This window comes from Simochromis diagramma, unplaced genomic scaffold (assembly GCF_900408965.1).
Source record: "Simochromis diagramma unplaced genomic scaffold, fSimDia1.1 OVJJ01000630.1, whole genome shotgun sequence".
In the NCBI taxonomy this organism is placed as follows: Eukaryota; Metazoa; Chordata; class Actinopteri; order Cichliformes; family Cichlidae; genus Simochromis; species Simochromis diagramma.
In genome coordinates this window covers 1497931-1520741 of record NW_024386927.1, presented here as the reverse complement: position 1 = coordinate 1520741, position 22811 = coordinate 1497931, and the positions used below count along the sequence as shown (strand labels likewise).

The following is a 22811-nucleotide window of genomic DNA, read 5'->3' as shown; positions in this document are numbered from 1 at the left end:
CCACAACAACCACAAAATACTTCAAGCAGTCATTGATGTTAAAGGAGGCAATACACACTATTGAGAACTAGGGTATGTAAACTTTTGATCAGGGTCATTGGGGTAGTTGGGTAGTTTTTTTGACAATGGTGTCACCCAACCACTAACCATTAGTGAAAGAAAAGCTTTTATATTAGCATCCGTATTCTCTAGAGCAGGGGTCGGCAACCCTGGGCACGTGTGCCAGCTAAGGGTTAACTGATGGCACGACGATAGCTGGACTGGCCATCCGGCATACCGGTGGCCAGTCCATTGTTCAGTTGTTTGGTGGTGACTATGGCTTCCACAGAGGCAGCAGGTGGATGAGAGAAAGGGGAGGCAGGAGCAGAGACCCGAGGCGGCCGCCGGTCTGAGTATCAGGTGAACTGAACTTCAGATAAGAAGTTATGACCTGCAGTCTATCTGGGTCAGATATAAACCAAGTTTAGGTGGAGTTTATTTTTGTTGTGCTGACTTTTTACAGTCAGTTACAATAACTCGTACTGCGTGCTAGCTAGCATGACGGAGTTTTTATACAGCTGGGCGGGTGCTATGATGTTACTGATGGTGAACTTTATTTTATTCATAAGGTTATTTAGTAGAGTTGCCAAATGTTCCGTAAAAAATGGAATCGTCTCGTATTCAGAGAAAATATTACGCGTTTCATGTTGAGCTGAAAAAGAACAGTTTGTCCCGGACTTCAGCTACAATGAAAAAAGACACAAAGCTGGAGTTATTCTGTCGTAACGCTGCACAGCTGCCTCTCCTTCTCTCATTCTCTCCCCTCCCTCTCCTGTTGCTACTTCAATCATGAAACTGATCAATGATCAGCTGATCGGCTTTTCTCTCTTGTTTGTTTATCGCCCACTTTGTGCCAGAAAGAGGAAACCAGTGGATGTCGCGTTAAACAACAGCAGCACGTTTAAGCTTGATCAGCTGTTGTTAGAATTTATTTAATATTACTTTCTAGTATCAGCTGATGTTTGCTGGAGCCACAGCTGTAAAGCTGCTGGTCAGGATGTCGGTTTGGATATGTGGTGAGAGGGAAACATGACGATGAAACCAGGAGATGTCCTTACTGAATCATCAGAGCTGAACAGGTGATGAAGAAACAGGTTTACCTTTTAGGTGACATGAATGAGTTGAAGGGAAGTTATGAACTGTTTCTGAGAGACAAATAACACCAGGATCCTTTTCTAAGTAGCTGACAGCTGGTAACTGTGCAGGGGCGGGTCTAGCAAAGTTTTGCCAGGGGGGCAGGTAGGGCATTAACAGGGAGAGGGGGGCACAAAGAAATACTTTTCTTTCTTATTCTCATTTAAAATGTCTGTTATTAAATAATTATCTGAAGCTTACAACCAAAGTTTTTATTAGATGTAAAATGTATAGAAATCATACATAGAACAACAAGACAGTGTGCATTACTGTCACAACAGTGTCTGTTTTCATTCAAAGGGTTCGTGGCTTTTCCTATAATACCTGGTGGGCCGGTCTCTAGTCAAAATGCCCGGGCCGATGTTTTGTCCCAGTCCAGCCCTCGGCACAACAGGTGTATTAGGTGTATGGACCAATGTTTTCTTTTCTAATCAAATCAAAAAGCTTTAATGAGCAGCTGGATTTGTCTCGCATTAACTGGTTGGACACAGAGGACATCGAAATGCAGCTGATTGAACTGAAAAGCTCGACTCTGTGGGGTCAAAGTTTGCAGAACTATGAAAGCAGCTGGAATCCACAGCTGTGCGTGTTCATGGAGCTGCATTTTCACCTGCTGGACATCACTACCTGACAACTTTAACTGTCTTCAGAACATTGCAGAGGCTTTATTGACAGTGTTTGGCTCTACATATCTGTGTGAGCAGATTTTCTCTCACATGAGTCCTCAGGTAGCCGTCTGAATGCTGGACACTCGGAGACCTGTGTCTGTGAGGAGACCATAAACAGCATTTGCATTTTCTGTTGTTCAGCTCATTTGCTGTTATGGATAAAAAGTATTTTTTTTGTTTCAAAATAGCTGATAACTATTCGCTGATAGCTGCCAACATCTGCCAACAAATATAATTCTATAAAGTTTTTCTATATATTGTGTAACTGTTAATATAGAGCGTTATTACATCTATTGCTAATGCAATCATATGGCACACTGACTTCTGAGGGAATTTTAGATGCACTCATCATCAGAAAGGTTGCCGACCCCTGATCTAGAAAACAGGCAAAACTTATGAGCACAACTGTAAATGTAATGTAAAACTAAAGTTAACCAAATAGTATCACTGAATATTCTCCCACATACCTCCAGTATAGCAGAACTGTTGAAACTGACATCAAGTTGGTCATCTGTTACACTGTCTATCCATGGGTCTGGAGGGGGAAGGATGGATGGGTCAAAGCCCACATCCTCATAGTCATCAGAGGCACAGGCATGGTAGTGGTTCCCTGAGCCCTGGATGCTGACGGTGGAAGTGGTGGCATCGCGGGAATATTGCCGAGGGATGGCACGAGATGACAGTATTTCCATGTCAGTGTCCGGGGAGTTTATAGGTGTGTCTAGTAGGTCTGGCATGTCCAGATCTGCCTGGATGGAATAATGAGTACAGAAATCAGTGGATTTGTGAGCAGTGCAGGTCTGTTATACCTGTTTGCATTTGATGCTAAATGATGTTCACCCTCATTTAGAGATGAAGTGAAGGGGCCATAAAAAAAAATCAACTGATAGTTCAAACCCGACTTCCTCAGAAACAGATGATGTTTTTTACAAGTGTAATATGTTTAATGAGTATAACGGAGTAGGCCCAAATTTGGTTATTTTTATTAGTTTTTTGGCTTTTTTTTACTTTACTTTTGAGAATTATTCAAATGAAAAGACGATTTATACTCGATTAAAACTGCAACCAAATACCACCGCAATCTCAAGCCAAAATTGAGCTTTTTAAAGCTCAACATTTGTTCTTAAGTAGCTTTGAGCATCAGTAATCAATGTAGCATCATGTGCTATGTCATAGTTTCAATACCAAAACTGCACCAACCGAATGTCTGTCATGTCAACTAACAGAAAAAAGCACTGATGCCCTCAATAATTAATTATTTTATGACATTTCATCTTTAAAAAAAACCAAAACTGCATTTTGGATAAACTTTTAAAGAACGATATCACCATGTGAGTTCAGTGCCTATATCCTTGTTTTACATTTTGTTGCCAGGCTCATCTTCAAGCTGTGATTGATTGATTGTTTGAAGGTTGAGCGCCTTCAAATATTGCACAAATACAAGAAAGCAGTCCTACATATGTGTTTATTATATGCACTGAAGGAAATGTACTGGTCAAAAATTACTCCGAAATTCCTCACAGTGTTTCTGGAGGGGAAGGTAACGCCATCCTGCAAGTATCCAGAAAGTAAGAAACGAAAAAAAGGGTTTTGTTTGGGTATTCCTCGACTACAAGGACTTCAGTAAAAGACTGTTATCCTTTGAATACTAATAGATATAAAAAGGCTCTCAGAGTGGGTAATCATGCACAAAAAATGTAGCATTCATAAAGCTCCATAATTGGCTGCAAGTGAATACTATGCGAATTAAACTGTAAATATATATATATTTTCTGATTATAACAGAAATAGTGACAGACAAACAAAAGACATATGTGCCTTTTTTAAATGTAAATATCTCATAAGCTAAGAGGCATCATTGATCTCAAGCAAACTGCCAACTCTTGGACCATGTTCTGGTTCAGTATAGTATTTCTCATGTTTTAAAAAATATGGGTGTTTTGTTAAAATATAGCCAGTGCATTTCTTTTACCTTGCAGCTCTGGTGCAGGTTTTTCTTTAGCACTGCTTTAAACTCAGCGACCAGTGTGTCTCAAGGAAGCTGCAAGCATTATTTTGTATGGGTGCAGTCGGTACCAAAACTTACCTGCACAGCTGCTGTCACACTATTGGAGCGCTGGAACCGACGATACCTGAGCATCAGAGGGGGAAAAAAGAATAAATACTACAATAAAATTTCTGCCCTCTGCTTTCAGAGAACATATGTCTTCACATACACATCTTTAAAATGTTGTAAGTTTACATTTGCACTAGTCTATTCTTTTTCCATCTAACAATTGCTACTTTTTTGTTTGGAGATTTGAGGTTCCCTGTGACTCTAGGATGTCAGTTGTGAGAAGAGGTGTAAAATGAATGCTACCAGAGGTTATAAAAGATTTTCTAAATGCATTAGTGCCATCTGAGCTTAACTGTTCAGTGCTCCAATAAAAGAAATAAAAAAGTTGCAAGTAGCGCAAAATAAGGATGAAGTAGCTGCTTGTAAATTAGATGCATCATAATCTGGGCTGGCTGACAGTTTGACACTGTCAGTTTTGCTAAATCAACAGTCTTTCTCCACCATCATGACAGAAAAAGTTATGCTTTTCCAAACTGTTTAGATACAGCTGAATGTTTGTATCTTGGTCAAATCCAACCGGGAGACCCTGAAGCAGATAACACATGCTACCTCGTAAATGGTCTTAAGGGGTATCAAACTAGCACATTAAATGGCTACAAATACACAACCCATGTCCACTAGTAGATGGGATGTTAGGATGCTGAAAACCTGGATTATGAAGGATTCTTCCAGACTCAAAAGACAGAGGATGAATGAATGAAATAACTTGTGTAAGTACTGCTTCCCTTGCTTGCACTCTCAGAGGAAAAGCACACAGAAAAAAACATGTAGGAGAAAACAAAAGAGAACATTTAAAACAGTCAACTGTTTGAAATGTGCTTCCCAGTAATAGCTTCAAAGAAATGTATAAATGACAAAAGAAGTAGAAAAGAGGGCTATTGTGTTATTGTGTTTAGATACATTAGGCTAAATCCAACAAAAAAAGTCTCACCCTCTGTCATCTTCCACTTGCACACCTACAGAGGTGAACTTGGAGGGGTCCTCTGGATCCGGAACATCCTCTGGTCCGTCAACCTAGAGGAGGCAAAAAGAGCAAAACCAAAAATAATCACAACAATAAGCTTCATAAAAATGAATATGCATTTCTTTATGTAAAGGAGACCCAAGACAGATTACAGATTAATAGCAGATCTAGAATTTTTAGAAAAATAGTAATAGTCATCGTAACAAAGAGGTGAAACAGACCCCTACTTTGTGTGAAGCTTGTTAAATATTCTCTATCCAGCAGGGTAACATGTGGTTCTTAGCAGAAATGAAAACACAAATAAACAAGCTCCACATAATTTATAAGTAACTGAAGCTCAATATTTCGTTGACCGTGATCTCACGTATACCTGGATGCCTATGGAGAGACATTTTCCCTTCCTGAACGCATCTTTCCTATAATCATCCCGGTGGTCTTCAACTACTTGCCCCCTGCTCAGGATTGAGGGGATGGTGGTGTTGACTGTCATGGTGCTATTGTTGACATGCTGACTGGCTGGTCCGTGGACCTATGCAAGAATATTGAGAACACTGTAAATACAATATTCAGTAAGACAATAAAAATACAGTGTATTCTAGCTGAAATTGGAAAATATTTGTGGGTGTTTATTACAATGATGCTTACAGTAAAAACTAAAGCACTAAAGCACTGACCTGAGCATTAGCAGCCTCTATGGCAGCTGTCAAGGCCTTCATGCTGTCAATGCTTTCTGTGGAGTTACTGAGCCCTGATTGGATGGTCATGTCGCCTCTAGGTCCCTCTTCTTCCATGTAGGCATCCTGGTTAGTTTTAGAATACACAGTCATTTTAAGACAAGTTATATCACACACCTTCATCCATCCATGAATAAAACCTTGAATCAGCTGATGAACATTACCTGATGCTGCTGAAGTGAAGCAGAGTAAAGTTACAGAGGTCTTATTAGAGACACAGCTAAGCGTTTTGCAATTTGGTAGAATTTGTAAAAGTTTAAATTTTTTCGGTATTGAACAGCAGAAATTAGGCATTCTTGTTGGAGGTCATTTTGGGGGAAAAAACCAGCAGCCAACAGCACCATACACAACAGTAGACTGGTGCTTAATAAGCAGGCGAATAATGCAGAAAACAGAGATTTGAGATGGTCAACTGTTCTTGAAGTACAAGAAGCTGGTGGTGGAAGCGAAACGGCAAAAGTTTTTAAAAGCGCAGTTTTTATATTCTTTTGTGCTGGTCCAGTGAATTTTGGTCAGAGAGTGACAAAACCTGCAAAATCTGTGAGATGTCGCCCTTTAGCACCCGACATGCCCGTGTACACGCCGCTGGGTGAACGGGGTGACCGTGCTCTGTGTTTACATCTTTTTAGTGGAATCCGTTACCTGCTCGCATTTGCTGTTTTAGCTGTTTGGCAGTTGTTGAAATAGTTTTGTAAGCTTTAGCCTGAGATTCTGGCGTTTCTGGCAAAATACATTTATATTTAAAAAATTATTCAGGATTTAATGAATTGAAATCGCTTTATTCAAACTAAAATCGATTTGAACCAGGAAAATCCATTTTTTGTACCCACCCCCAATCCTGGTGCCACATGCACTTATGGACATCCTTATGTTCGAACATGGTCTTTGTTATGGACAAACTGCACAGAAGACCAGTAATAAAACACCACCAAGATTCAGATTAGTTCTCTCAATCACACCACTCCACATCTCGCTGTTGTTGCCCGTGTGAGCGTTGAAGTCTCCCAGTAGCACAAGGGAGTCACCATCAGAGGGGATACTCCCAAGAGCATCCCAATGTACCCACAAAGGCCAAGTCCAGTCTGGAACAGAGTCCAGCCCCTGTCCAGGAAACTAGTTTCAGAGCCCAAGCCATGTGTTAAGCTAAACCTGACTATATCTAGCTGGTATCGCTCAACCTCATGTACTAGCACATGCTCCTTTCCCACCAGTGAGGTGACATTCCATGTACCAATAGCCAGCCTTGATTGTTGGGGATTGGACTGCAGGGCCTCCTTCATTACATGAAGTTCATCGATCATCAAATTATTTATCTGTTATTGGGGCAGGTTCTTAGTATTTTTGCCTCTGTGCATCACCACAGTGAATTTTAAACAAGACCCTTAGCTTTAACTCAGGGGATTTACCAAAAGTATTGTATTAACAGATTAGAAACTACATCCCCCTATTTTCAGATACCCGAAAATAATTGGACAAGCATGTTCAAGTGAGACCTACTCCCTCATTGGTTTATAACCAATTCAGAAGATAAGAGATCTGGAAATGATTGCACTCAATAGCAATCATTTATGTGCAGGAACTCTCAACATGAGGTTCATGCACATAAAGGAGGCCATCACTAGGCTGAAAAAACAAAATAAACCTATCAGAGAGATACCACAAAGTTTAGGAATGTCTAAATCAGGGGTGTCAGATGGTCTGCTGGAACAAGTAATGCACTGCCCAACTCTGTAACCAGGATGACCAGATTAACCAGAAAACATCTAAAAGTGCAGTTCTGTAAAAAATAAAATCTTTAGACAGATGAAACTCATGAACAACTCATTGATTCAGTTCTATTTCTACTGGGTCAATTCACAGCAACAGTCGCCTCAAGTCATAAGCTAAAGAAGATAACATCATCTGTCAACCAGGCAATGTTATGACATGAAGATGTATGTCTGCCAGTGGAACTGGATAAATAGTGTATATTGATGAATTATGTGACTGCTGAGCAGGGGTATAGTCAGATTTAGACTAATGGTACAAAACGGATTGGATGATTTTTCACAGTGGAAATTAATAATGACCCTCAAAGCAAAGAAATAGAATATTCTTCAGTGACAAATCAGTCATCTGATCTCAACCAAAGAGGACAAAACTGAAGGCAGACGAGACCCACAACAAGCAACAACTGAAGGTCACTGCACAAAGGTCTGGCAGAGCATCTCAAGGAAAAAAATACAGCATATGATGATATCCATGGGATCTAGACTTCAGGGAGTCAATGACCTGAAAGGACTTTCATCCAAATATTAAAATGATTTCCTATATTTTAAATTGTGTTGAAAATGATGGACTGCGTATAAAAACAGTTAATGCAGGTTTTTTCTTTTTTTTTTTTACTAAATTCCAAATTATGGACGAAACTGCACAAGACCTAGTGTGAATGCAAGCACTATTACTTAGGAAACAATGAAAGTACGTATGCTTCCTTTATGTTGCTATGAATGACACCTCCATGGTACACATAAGGATGTAACCACACAAAGAGCAGATTAACATGATGGACTAATTCTTTGTGCAGTACCTGTGCAGACTCTGTGCTGCTCTGGGCTGTAATGGAGATGTATGGCTTGGAGGCTGTGGAGCAGGTTGAAGTTCTGGGTGGCACTGGAGGAGGAGTTTTCTTGTAAGTGGTGATGCAAGATGAAACTAAAGGAACAAGAAACAAGAAGAGAAGACGGGAAGATGAGGAGACAGGATATGTTAAAAATTAGTTTGATATACAAACACTGCACCAGAATGACAAGATTTGAGGTAACTATGCCTACAACCAAAAGCTGTATTTTTACATTTGTACCCAGATACAATACCCACAGAAGACCTATAACTGATCACATTGTCAATACCAGAAAACCTACATCATCTTTAAGGACATAATTTTTAAATTTCTTTTATTTATTTAATTCTAAAAATGGATGTGGATATATCAGAACTATGACACAATATTAAGCCACATTTTCACAAAAGTGAAAGCTATTTTTTATGATGTTGAAAGGTGCAAGTTCAATAATGCAACGAAAAACTATAATCCTATATACTCGGAAGTAAAAATTAAAAGAAAAATGAAAGAACAAAGCCGGTGTAAAGTAAGGGTACCATTTATGTGTAGCCAACTGAAAGTGGCTGGGGTAGATGAATATTAAACCTAAGGACATGTTGTGGACTTGTGGACAGGAACATGTGTCCTTATAACTGTGTGAAACAGATTTGTTTAAGTGATGCATAAATAAACCTCTGCTTTATTACACATTCCACACAATGGATTTAATGTCACAGGTTCAATGCTGGGTGACAAAACAACACAACAAAGTTTTCATGAAAACTTTTTGTGACAGTTTTGCAAGGGTACTGATCTAGAGCTATCAGTTTAGTTTTTGATAAACTATAAATAGTGTGCAGGGAGATATGCATTGTGAATAGGCCTCCAAAATATGTAACTGACCAATAATTATGTAATCACAAGGGATAATTAAATGACCAGTCATCTTAAGTTAGTTTATGTAAGAACAACGTTTCCTTAAAAACATGCAGTGGTAGATATTTATGCTTGACACACACTAGGGGAGCAGTTAGGGTGGGGGCACAACAGTCTAATCCCCAGCTACTGAAACTAGGTTTTAGAACATAGAACACCATTTCATACTGTGTTATACCTATTCTAGTTATAACTGAGAAAATATTGCCTTAGTATATTTTAGCCAGAATTATCAGACTCTTCCACCACAGTAGATGGTAAATGGACTGGTTCTTATATAGGAATTTTCTACTCTATTTGAGCGAAGGGCTTTACACAACTTGACTCTTTTTTTCTATGCAAGTGTTTTCTATCTAACATTTGCATGGATTCATACTCCAATGGATGCATCAGTGAGCAACTTGGGGTTAGTATCGTGCCCAAGGCTATTTGGCATGCAAACTGGATTGTCTGTAGAAGACGATCAAATCAACTTCCGGTTAGTAGGTGACTTGCTCTACCACCTGAGCTACAGCCACCCCAATAAGATCTCACACTTGTAAGTTGGTGGAATAGGTCTTGGAAATAAAAATATAATGATAAAATACAATCAGCTGTAAGTTTAACCAATAGAACAAATAAGAAAATATCATGTATAAAATGATTCTTACTCTTACTGATAGTCTGACCATTGTGCATCTGCACCTTATTGTTGTCAATGTCTACGCATGGGACAGTGTGAAACGTAATTTCAATTCCTTTGTATGGCAAGTACATTTGAAGAAATTGACAAATAAAGTATTCTATTATATTCTATTCTACCATGGAGGCTAGGTATGTGTGCCTGTATGTGTGTGGGTGTGTGTTGTAGTGGCAGATTTCCATACTCTATGTATTGATCACATGTTTGAACAATATCACTTTAGTAATAGTAAAATCTCTTTGTCTCAAAGTTATAGATATGTAGGATGTTATCACAAGTGGGCCTTGTGCTGATTACACCTTCACAGTGGGGCCATTGTATGTAGGTTAGAGACATCCAGGTGCCACATGTAAGGGAGGTGACGGGTGGTCGTAAATTTCCCTTTTGGAGGAAGGGTTTGAGGATGAGCTGAACTGGGAGGTATAGAGCTACGTGATGTGCTGTGGAATTTCCTTTGTCTGAGTTTGGTCAGGACGTATATAAGAGTTCAGGGCGGTGCCCATCTTTAGAGACCTTTTGGTGTGTTACCTGAGTGTTTTCTCATGTTCATGTGAAAATAAGGTAATGATACATGCAACTGAAGTAAGACTGCGTAAACTGAATAAAACAGAAGGATATACACATGTGACTGAAAGTTCAAATGTGATGGAATTACTGAAAAGTCATGCTAAGAATAACATGGAAAAGAAGATGTTATACAGTCATTTCAAAGTTTGTTTTAAATTGTGTATGTAGAAAAGTCAGAAAGAAAGAGGATGATAAGTCGTGATATCTTCTGATGTCATCTCAGAAGATGTTACGTCCAGAGAGGGAGGAGAAAGGATGACCTGGTACAAAAGTGTTGTGCAGAAGAAATAAGCTGCTCTTCCCTCTGTTTTCTGTCAGATGAGCAGTTCACATATTTGAATCTAAGAAGTTTATAATTGGAAATTCAAGCAGACACGCCAGAGGGAACAATCGCTACCCAGACTGTACACTTGCAAATAGTTTTTCTATTTTTTGACTTTTTCTCAGTTCATTTTTGCAATGTTAGATTATAGATTCAACAGTATTTGGATTTCCACTCAGCACTCCCTAGGCTAGACTGTTCATGCTCACCAAGCCAACCTTGGATATCAAGAGACAGATAACTTAAGCTCAGAGGTCACCCAAATTAACAAGGTTGATGTCAGGTGTTGGGGAACCAGGACACACTGGGACTAGTGCTGGGCCATATCATACCGTTCACGGTAATACCGGTATAATGTTGGGCAATGATAAGAAAATGAAATATCGCAATATGGGTAAAACGTGCATGTGCAGTGCCTTTGTTTTCATATGCACATGGCGGAAAAAGCATGGCGGAGAATGAGAAGGGCGAAAGCGGATCGTTGAATGAAACGGATGAACCAGAATTGGTTTGTAAAAATGCTGCAAGTTCAGTGGTGTGGAACTGGTTTAGCTTTCGTCCGTCAGATACACAACAAAGCACTATTTTTGGTAGAGCATGCTAGCAGGCCGTCGTTATTACCGTGTTTTTTGGAAAATACGGCACACTTAAAATCAATCCTTTGATTTTTCTGAAAATCGACAGAGCCCCTTATAATCCTGTGTGCCTTATGTATGAATTCTGGTTGTGTTTACTGACCTTGAAATGACTTTATGTCGTACACGGCGCTCGAAAATCTGTCAAATGTTTTAATATGATTTTGCTAAGCTACAAAGTTGCACCGCTTGATGGATTGTCGGAGCATTACGGCTATCGTAGGCAGGAGCCTCGCGGAGTGATACGTACTGTGCTTCAACATAATATTACCGTATTGTGTGTGTAAGCTCTTTTTAAGTTTTGTGGATATTATACATGGTTATGCTGAGGATATGTCGGCCAGTTTCCACTGGAAATGCCTTTTGGTTAAACTGTCAGCAAGGAATTTGCATTTGCACTGTTAAATTTTTAATTTTAATTTTAACTTTAATGCACATAAAAAACAGCTGCTTGTTTAAGTGAAAATACATTGATATTTTCTTTTTGAACTAATAAAGTTGTGGAGTTGTAAAGTATTTTGTCTAGTGTCAATTATATAATCAGTTATATCTTTATCGCAAATTTTCAAATGTATATCGTGATAAATATTTTTGGTCATATCGCCCTGCTCTAACTGGGACTACTGGAACAAGAAGGCATAGGTGGGCAAGAGATAAAATCAGGGCACTGTCGGAATGTCACTACACAAGTAACACCAGCGGAAGGGGTTACATGAAGAGGACAGGGGACCCGTGGAATCTTTGATACACAGTATCATGTTTGACGACGAAACAACTACTAGCTCAGTGTTCCAAAATTCAGAAGAAGGGACTGCTATCACAGCTGGAGATCGACAAGGTACAAAACAAATACTATGGCAAGGGGGAGGTAGGATGGGGGGGGGGGGATATCATCACCCCCACCCGAGATTGGGTACCAAAGCGACAAGTACGATGGAAGAAGGAGAATTGAGTGTGAGAGAAACTGACCTGAAAGAGAGGATGATTGCAAAGATGGCAATATGGAGCAGGTTACCAAGACTATGTGAAGTACCCTCTGAAGGTCTACTAGAATGTGTGAATGCAGCACTATGGACAATCCCTACTGTGACCATCACCAAAACCAATCAGCTGATCTATACCACGGCAGCAGTGATCAGTGAGATGCTTGGCTACAAGATAAACCGCCACAAGGAGCAGTACCCTCCATGGAGAAGGAGACTAGAGACCAAGATTAACTAAGATCAGGGTAGCATGTGGGGAAGTTAGCCAACTATCAGAGATGCACTATGGTGCGATGAAGAAGTACAGCAAGCTGCCCAAACATGAGGTCTTGGAAAGTGCCAAGCAATGATTCACAGTCTTGGCCAGCTGCTTGAAGAGGTATACCAGAGAGTTAGAAGCCATGGAATAAACCAGCTGTACTCCACGGAACCATCCAAGGTGTATTCTCAGTGCCAGGGGAACAATATGACAACAACACCACCGAGGCTGGAGATGGAGCAATACTGGAACAGCATATGGGAGAAGCCACTGAGCATTACTCATAATGCTTAGAGGCTAGTGGATCCAAGAGTACACCACAGCAACCTCCCTAAACAGAAATGATCACAGTGGCAGACATCCAAGAAAGGGTCTCCAGTTTGAGTTGGACAGCACCAGGCCCTGATTCACACCTGCTGGCAAAAGAAGCTGACTGCACTCCATGAGCATCTGACAGCACAAAAGAACCAGCTTTTAATCAACGAGAGACACCGAGAATGGCTGACTGAAGGCCAGACAGTCCTGTTCCCCAAGGATCCCCAGAAGGGACTGGTCCAATCCAACAACTGCCCAATAACCTGCCTCAGGACTGCTTGGAAGCTCCTGTCAGGCATCATAGCGGCAAAGATGAACAAACACATGGATCAATACATGAGCGGGGCACAGAAAGGAATTGGCAAGAATACTAGAGGTGCAAAACACCAGCTACTGGTAGGCCGAGCAGTCAGCCAAGTCTGCAAGACTAGGCTGACCAACCCCTGCCACTGCCTGGATTGACTACAGGAAGGCCTATGACTCAATGCCCCACACCTGGATCCTGGAATGCCTAGAACTGTACAAGATCAACAGGACCCTAAGAGCCTTCATCAGGAATACAATGGGGATGTGGCGTACAACACTTGAAACCAACGTCAAGTCCATAGCACAAGTCACCATTAAGTGCGGGATCGACCAAGGAGATGCTTTGTCTCCACTGCTGTTCTGCATAAGCCTGAACCCTCTCAGTGACATCATTGATAAGACTGACTATGGATACTGACTACGCAATGGAGCAGTTTTCAGCCACCTCCTGTACATGGATGACATCAAGCTGTATGCCAAGAGTGATTGAGACATTGATTCACTGATCCACACTACCAGCATATCCCTGACATCGGAATATCATTCGGACTGGAGAATTATTTTGAGCAAAAAGTTTAATTTGAGTGAAAAAAATTCATTGAGGTGTGCAAGAAATGTATTTCACTGTTTGCTATTATCCATATACACACACAATAACATGTTGCTCAGTTGTTGGCATTTGCTCTTGCTCAGATCGTAGGCTTCTGTTCTGCTTGTGATCCATTTATTCTGTGCCATTTGTTCTGTTCTTGGTTTAGTTGATAGGTTTGTTTATTTCTTTTGTATTTCCATTCAGTTCCTTCTAATTTGTCTTCTCACTGTGTCTTGACGTCTGTTTGTGTCAAGGATGTGTGTCTCAATCTCGATTTCAATGTTAGTTATTTCCTGTCTTATATCTCGTCCTGTGTGCTTTGGGTTTAGTTCCATTTTCCCCAGTTTCATTATCTGTGATAGTTTTAGCTGTGTTCGCGCCTGTTGCCTATTCCCTATTCCCTGATTATCCTGTGTGTGTATAAATTTTCTTCGTTTTCTATTGCTTTTTGTTGTGTTCTCCCTCTTGCTGTGTGCCCTTTGGGTTTTTTGATGACCAGATGAAGCCTCGTAAAAACCTTGACATTTTCTATGACTCCCACCCTGTCACTCATCAAAACCTTTTGTCATTTCAACTATTTGTTGTGTTGCAATAGTGTCAAGCATGGAAACAATCACTGCCAAGAATAGAGTTAAAAACGCCTTCATTTCATTTTGTGTGGTTCATTCATTGATTTAATCTGTTTTTGATTTAATTTAATTTGGAATAGTTTCAAAATGTCAGAAATTTGCCTTGGTTAAATTGGCAACTCTATTGACATATTTTTTTCAGATAGTCTCAGATGCTTCATACTGTTAGTCCACAGCATGCTAATCAGGTTTATGTCAGAATAAATTTTAACAGCACCAATATACTGGTCTCAGCTGGAGTGCTGTGAGCATGAGCAACGACCTTAAAATAGCAACTTTAATAACAGTGGTCAGGATTATAGCAATACGACTGTCCTCAGTCTGTGTTCTCTTTGAAATTATTGGAAAAGCTTAAAGTATGACCAAGTTAAGTTGTTGCCTTTCTCTGGTTAGTTTTTCATGTGGATCAGTCATTAACTGAAGGCAAAATCTTGAGATTATGCCTTGTAGTTTATAGGTAGTATAAGGAATGTAGTCATTTTATACATCCTTGTATCTTATTGACAAAATAACCTTAACATTTCCTGTTGGAGACTGGTAGATTGGATGGAAAATGCAGCCAATTTAAAGGAACAAGTTTAACTGTGAAGACATTTTATTTATAATTAATCCTCCAAAATGTCAAATCTTCAACTACATGTTCACATGGTAAAAGTTCTCATGGTCACTGAATTGAAATGAAACCCTTATCACTATCTTCTGCACTTCACTACAGTCGACAATAACTGCTCTTAGAAATCTGTGGTCGATCTTGGAAAACACATCTTTTATCTCAGTAAGAATTTAACCTGGATAAATAATGCACATTAAATTGTGCAAAAATAATATTTAACAATAATATTTGATCCTTGGATCAAAAGGAGGGAATTCTGCAACACTAAGTCAAAGAACTGGCTAATGAAGGACATAATACACATAGATGATGACCTCTGGGTCTGGATATATTGGTTTTGGGCTCAGAAAACAACACTAGCCTACTATTTGTGTACTTAATTCTCTGCCTTAAGACTTACAACTTTGCTGCAAGCATTCAGAAAAAAAAATGAGAAAATTTTAACTTTTGACCTCATTTTAGGGGATCCAGTTGGCTCTGTTAGCCACTTAAGCCCCACGCCCCGGTACCAGGGGCAAAAAGGAGGAGATCACGTTTAATCGGTTATAACGTGGAGTGAGAAATTTAAGTCCCACGTGTGGTATCCACAGAGACCTCTGAATCTCAGCCAAAATCTCATATAAACCATTTCTACAACCACCAAACACAACAAAAACAAGCCATGATTAAACGAGCAGTTATGTAAATGCGCACAAGTCCGCTAAACAAACAAAACCGAACAAGAAATTCTTCAAACTTCATGTAACTGGCTAAAGAAAGGCTAGTTATCATGCAGAGCTATTACTGACTCCAAACACCAAGTTTCACCATGCTCTGACCAAAGTTCACTGAATGAGCCGCAAAAGAAGACCACAAAAACACATAGCTGCGCAAATGCGCTAAGACAGAAATTGGCTTACCGTACCGATTTCCTGCGTTATTTTCGCTGGTAGCCGGTAGCCACATGATTATCAGCAGTTACAACGCCTAACTAGCCGCATCAGAGCCATTAGTCATGTCCAAATTCATGGGCTGCATCCTCCTGAGGACCCGGCCTTCGCGGTCTACGTGGGCTGGGTCCTCAGAAGGTCGGGTAGGCCCTAAGTAAACGGCTGTGTAATTGGACGGTCTAGCCTTCTGATTAGCGTCACCGCTGTCTCAGAGTTTAATAAACTCGGCCGACGTTTATTCAGCTGTGTGAAAACTAAGGAGGAACCCACCCAGGGAATTAATAAAGTTTTATTTTATCTAATCTAATAACTTTAATCTCAGCCAAACCGATTTACTCACGAACAAATAAAACACTGAAAAAAGCCAAACAATAACATTTTTTGGTTGTCTAAGTGACTTATATATTACTTTTAACCTGAGTAGCGAAAGTCTGCGGTGATCTTAAAATGACCTGGAGTTGTACCGTTTTCGGCGGCTTCAGTGACCCTCGAGCTCCCGGCTAGCTATCGAGCTGGTGGGTAACAGACGTCTCCGAAAGCGTTGAAGCACTTTTGCAAATATGTGATATCTTGATAAACCGAGCAGATATTTGAAGTTTACACACCCACATTCTCGCCTGAAAATATGTTAAAAGTTTATTTTGTGACCCAGAAAGGTTAATAAGAGTAATTTTAAAACTTAGTAACGGCCGGCATTGCCGGAAACTGGAGTTTGGCTGGGCCGCACTATGAATTCTGGGATATGGGCCACGAAGGACACACCCGACCCATCCTTCAAATTCGGGGAAAAGGAGGACGCATTTGTTGGCTGCATTCGGAGGAGTCTACGAATTTGGACAGCCTGGACATAATTGGTCTACAAATGCGTCCTCAGGAGGATGCAGCCCATGAATTTGGACACGACCACGTTCTGTCAGCAACCTCCATTTTAGACCCACCTACAGACATGTGACTGTACAGATGTCACATGCAGTAAATTTGGGCCCACATGGGTTTTGACCTTGCAACGCCTGATTGGTTGAAGTGACGTGAACGTGGCATTGTTACTGTAATCCTATTGGCTAAAATGATTAAAAAGAGGTGTCAATCATGCATATTGACCAAAAGAAACCAAAGTTACAGCCCCCTTCAAAGTTACAGTTTAAAGGGCCACAGGCCAATTAAACGCTCCATGTGCAAGGCAGAAAAGGGCTAAAATCTACTTACTGTGTTCCAGTCTCAGTAACTTTGACACAGTAATATCTGCTTCAATATTTACACCTCTGATGAAATTTCATAAGTGTCAGCTTTATTTTGATACCAAAATTGTAAGCACAGAGTTTGTAATTGCAGAGAAATAATCAATTAATCAGAATCAGAATCAGAATCAGAAAGGGTTTATTGCCAGATGTTGAGGAGGTTTACAACATTAGGAAATTGCTGCGGTGCTTCAGTGCAACATACTGTCATAAAAATATAAAAATAAGAATAAGAATTAAAAGTGCTAAGTGGATAGATATATACATGATATATACATGAGTGCAGGTGGTGATCAGTGCCAAACATGGAATGATGCAGTGAACACAGCGTAGGGTCATGTGTTAGTGGTGGGAACAGTCATATGGTTATTGTTCATGTGTCCGACAGCAGAGGGGAAGAAACTGTTCTTATGGCGAGAGGTTCTGGTGCGAATGGACCGGAGCCTCCTGCCTGAGGGGAGCAGGTCAAACAGACTGTGTCCAGGGTGAGAAGGGTCAGCTGAGATCCGAGCTGCACGCCGCAGTGTCCTGGAGGTGTACAGGTCCTGCAGAGATGGGAGTCTGCAGCCAATCACCTTCTCAGCAGAGCGCACAACACGCTGCAGTCTCTGTTTGTCCCTGATAGTGGCTCCAGCGTACCACACAGTGATGGAGGAGGTGAGGATGGACTCGATGATTGCAGTGTAGAACTGCATCATCGTCCGTGTTGGCAGGTTGAATTTCTTCAGCTGCCTCAGGAAGTACATCCTCTGCTGGGCTTTTTTAATGACGGAAGTGATGGTGGGCTCCCACTTCAGGTCCTGGGTGATGGTGGTACCCAGGAAGCGGAACGAGTCCACAGAGGTGATGGGGTGTCAGTCAGGATGATGGGGGGGAGTGGAGCTGTGTGCTTCCTGAAGTCCACAATAATCTCCACTGTCTTCTGGGCATTCAGCACCAGGTTGTTGTGGCTGCACCAGGACACCAGACGTTCAACCTCCCTCCTGTAGGCAGACTCATCCCCGTCCGAGATGAGTCCGATAACGGTGGTGTCATCTGCAAACTTGATTAGCTTGACAGACTGGTGGGTGGAGGTGCAGCAGTTGGTGTACAGGGAGAAGAGCAGAGGAGAAAGAACACAGCCCTGAGGGGAGCCGGTGCTGATGGTCCGGGAGTCCGAGACATTCTTTCCCAGCCTCACATGCTGCTTCCTGTCCGTCAGGAAGTCAGTGATCCACCGGCAGATGGGATCAGGCACATTCATCTGGGAAAGCTTGCCTTGGAGATGGTCTGGAAGGATGGTGTTGAAGGCAGAGCTGAAGTCCACAAACAGGATCCTGGCGTAGGTTCCTGGGGAGTCCAGATGCTGCAGGATGAAGTGTAGGGCCATGTTGATGGCGTCATCTACAGACCTGTTGGCTCTATATGCAAACTGCAGGGGGTCCAGGAGGGGGGCCGTGAGGGTCTTGAGATGGGAGAGAACTAGGCGCTCAAATGACTTCATGACCACAGATGTCAGAGCCACGGGTCTGTAGTCATTTAGTCCAGTGATCCTAGGTTTCTTGGGGACAGGGATTATGGTGGAGGACTTGAAGCAGGCAGGCACATGACATGCCTGCAGTGAGGAGTTGAAAATGCCAGAGAACACTGGGGCCAGCTCGTTTGCACAGTGTCTGAGGGTGGCAGGAGACACACCGTCTGGGCCGGGAGCTTTTCGAGCATTCAGATTCTTAAACTGCTTCCTCACATCTGCTTCATGAATATGAAGAGTTGTGGTGGGAGGAGGTGGTGTGAAATCCTCTTTTGTGTGGGGTGAGGAGGGGGGTGTTGCAGGTGAAGTGATTGAAGGTGGTGATGGCTCTATGGAGGGGGGAGAGGTGGGGGAATGAGTGTCCAAAGTGTCTCTATTGTTGGGGCCGTTGGAGGTGTGAAGGCTGCCTGATGGCTCGTCAAAACGGCAGTAGAAGTCGCTGAGGGTGTTGGCCAAGAGCAAGTCGTCAGTGGAGTGGGGGGTTTTAGGCTTGTAGTTGGTGATATTCCTAAAACCTTTCCACACAGAGGCCGAGTCATTCTCTGAGATCTGCTGCTGCATCTTCTCAGAGTGCTGATGTTTAGCAATGTCCACTTCTTTAGTGAACCTGTACTTGGCCTCTCTGTAGCAGTCCCTGTCTCCGCTTCTGAACGCCTTACTCTTTTCCAGCCACAGCTTTTTGAGTTTAGGAGTAAACCAGGGTTTGTCATTGTTATAACTCACCCTGGTGCGTGATGGCACAATGCTGTCCTCACAGAAGTGGATATAGGAGGTGACAGTGTCCGTAAACTCGTCCAAGCTGTTAGAAGCAGCCTTCATTGTGTCCCAGTCTGTAGACTCCAAACACGTGCGAAGCTCCTCCACAGCCTCGTTGCTCCACAGTTTTTTAGTCCTCACGACAGGTTTGGAGAGCTTCAGCCTCTGTCTGTACGCGGGGATTAGGTGGATCATGACGTGATCAGAGAGTCCGAGTGAAGCACGCGGCACCGCACGATAGGCCCCGCTGATCGTGCTGTAACAGTGGTCTAATGTCCTCTCCTCTCTGGTCGGGCATTTAATATACTGCTTGTATTTGGGAAGCTCATGGCTCAGATTGGCTTTGTTAAAGTCCCCAAGAGCAATGATGAGAGAGTCCGGGTATGTCCGCTCCATGTGCAGTATCTGCTCCGCGAGTGCGCACTGAGCTGCCTGCGCATCTGCGTCTGGCGGGATGTAAACAGCGGCCAGGATGAATGAAGCAAACTCCCGCGGAGAATAAAACGGTTTGCAGTGAATGAAAAGGTATTCCAGAGAGGAAGAGCAGTGCTGAGCAATCACTGTTACATCTGTGCACCAGCCACTATTAATGTAGAAGCAGACACCTCCACCTTTGGTCTTACCAGAGAGAGAGGCCTGCCGGTCAGCGCGCAGCAGATGAAAGCCCTCCAGCTTGAGCGCGCTGTCCGGGATGTCCTCACAGAGCCACGTCTCCGTAAAACATAACACACAGGAGGAGGCAAAGTCTCTGTTCATGCTTCTCATCAGGGCCAGTTCGTCTGTCTTATTCCTGAGTGATCGTACATTAGAAAGGAAGATCCCAGGAAGAGCGGTTCTCAGTCCGCGTCTCCTCAAACGCACGAGTGCGCCGGCTCGCTTCCCTCTCTTTCGGCGTCTCGCTTTCCTGGTCAGGGTCAGCAGTAAATCTGCCGCAGATGCGACAAATATTGGAAATAAATCCACAGGCGTTGTAGTCCTGTAGTTAAGGAGCTCTTCTCTGGTGTACGAATATCCAGAGGAGTGCCCAGACACAGAAGAAATGCACAAAAACAAAACAAAAGTAACGCACTGAAGCACCAGGGCGACCATCCGCGGCGCCATCTTGGTTGGTTTGGGTTTTATAATTTGGGTCATTTCATTTTCGAGCAGGAAGCTCAGAAACCCCTTTGGGGCTTAAGAGGTTAGGTTGTGGGGGACATTTTTGCCATTGATGTCCCCACTTTATAACTAGAAATCAATATAAAGCTGCTCTAAAACATCACCTTCATCCCAAGATGAAATATTTCTGTTTATTGGAGTACTCTCTCTTCTACGATGGCAGATAATGCTATATGATCACAAGATTTCAGTTGGCCATGTATGGGAAATTTGAAAGACTTGCTATTCTAATAACAAATGGGGAATACTGGTAACACTGAAAGTCTGAAAGGGCCTCAAGACTCAAAAAAACACTTTTGACCTTACCAATTAAGGAAAGTCACACAAGCTTTTGTATTTTAAAGATCTTGCCTGTAAGTGAGGCTAAATGGCTTAATTGAACAAAAGTTCAATAAAGTGCCTGTGGTGCTACTTTCACCTGCCCTATATATTTTATATAGGTAAAATGTGGTAATTGCCACTAACATGCCAAAAAAGCCTTTTGGAGCAATACTCAAAACACAACAGGAAGGCCACAATTTCGGTGACTTGTAAACATAAGTACAAACCAATGTTCCAAGCCTGGAACTTTTTTACTGTAAAAGATGGACTGGTCCACAGCTGTTTGGTCCAGTGTAATCCGTACCTATCTTCCTTTTATCCATATTACTTAGGTGTAAAAACAAAAAAGAACAAAAAACAAACAAACGAAATACTAATAGATAGCGCAGTGGTAAGACTACAAGCCTTTTGGGTGGGTCATGGGTTCAACTCCCAGCTAGCGTCTGTATCCAGTAAGGGTCCCTAGGCCAGATCCTCCATGCTCACCAAGCCTACCTTGGACATGAGTGAGAGACAGAAAAATGAAGCCATACTCGCTTGGACGTTGCCCAGATTAACAAGGTCCACGTCAGGTGTTGAGGAACCAGGACATACTGATTCAAGACTCTTTATTTGTCACATGCATGGTTATACAGGTATAACACGCAGTGAAATGTGACCTGATACGCTCCTTGACTGTGCAAAGAAAAAAAGAGAGAGACAGACAGAACTTTATATACAGTGAATGAGTATATATAAGGAGGACATTATGTGCTGCAAGTGGGTGAGCTATGTACATTATATAAATAGAAATAAAACAAAATAAAACAATCTGGAAATTTACAGCTTGTGTACATTGCGTGAGGAGGGTGTTAAAGTGTCTTGTGCTATAGCGAGGCCAGAAGGATTCACGATGATATGAGAATGTGGTAATGAGTCCTGCCTCAGTCACTTAAGGATAATGGGGGGGGGGGGGGGGGGGGGGGGGGGGGGGATGATTGAACACATGAATGGCCTGAGGATAAAAACTCCTCTTGAGCCTCTCTGTTCTTGTTCGGATGGTGCAGAACCTTCTGCCTGATTTCAGAAGCTGGAACAGTTCGTTGCTGGGATGGGACGGGTCCTTCAAAATCTGTATCCTTGACACAGCTATTTCCATACCAGGATGTGATGTTCTGTGTGAGGATGCTCTCCACAGCGCCTGTATAGAAAGTCCTGAGGATCACTGGAGAGACTCTGAACTTCCTCAGTTGTCGTAGGTGGTACAGGTGCTGCCTAGCCTTTTTTTATCTGGACCTGAATGTGGGCAGACCATGTCAGGTCTGAGGAGATGTGGACACTGAGATACTTGAAGGACTGCACACTCTCCACTGGAGCTCCATTAATGATAATGTGCTTGCAGTCTCTGTGCTGACTACTTCTGAAGTCCACCACCAGCTCCTTGGTCTTGCCGACGTTCAGCTGGAGGTGGTTGTCCTGGCACCACGATGCCAGATTCTTCACTTCATCTATGTAGGCCACCTCATCGTTGTTGGAGATGGCGCCCAACACCACTGTGTCGTCAGCAAACTTCACAATGGTGTTGGAGCCATGGCTGGCCACACAGTCTGAAGTGTAGAGGGAGTAGAGCAGTGGCGAGAGGACACACCCCTGTGGCGCTCCCATGCTGATGGTGATGCTGTTGGAGATGCACCTACCCACCCTCACCACCTGAGTTCTGCCAGTGAGAAAGTCCAACACCCATGCACACAGACGGCTGTTGAGTCCTAGATCCCTCAGCTTTGTGAACAGTCTACTGGGCACTATTGTGTTAAATGCTGAGCTGTAATCAACAAACAGCAT

The 22811-nt window shown here is 42.3% G+C and overlaps 1 protein-coding gene across 8 annotated transcripts in view; it reads right to left on the bottom strand.

Annotated features, from left to right (window-relative positions):
- LOC120736740 (disks large-associated protein 1-like) overlaps positions 1 to 22811 on the bottom strand; it is a 181084-nt gene that overhangs the window by 17329 nt on the left and 140944 nt on the right. For all 8 annotated transcript variants that reach the window (XM_040037034.1, XM_040037029.1, XM_040037027.1 and 5 more), the window contains 6 exons: positions 8225 to 8349; positions 5596 to 5721; positions 5292 to 5450; positions 4889 to 4971; positions 3928 to 3973; positions 2309 to 2590 (listed from right to left, as the gene is read on the bottom strand). In XM_040037034.1, the coding sequence (XP_039892968.1) occupies positions 2309 to 2590; positions 3928 to 3973; positions 4889 to 4971; positions 5292 to 5450; positions 5596 to 5721; positions 8225 to 8349 (821 nt within the window). The remainder of the gene's footprint in view (positions 1 to 2308; positions 2591 to 3927; positions 3974 to 4888; positions 4972 to 5291; positions 5451 to 5595; positions 5722 to 8224; positions 8350 to 22811) is intronic.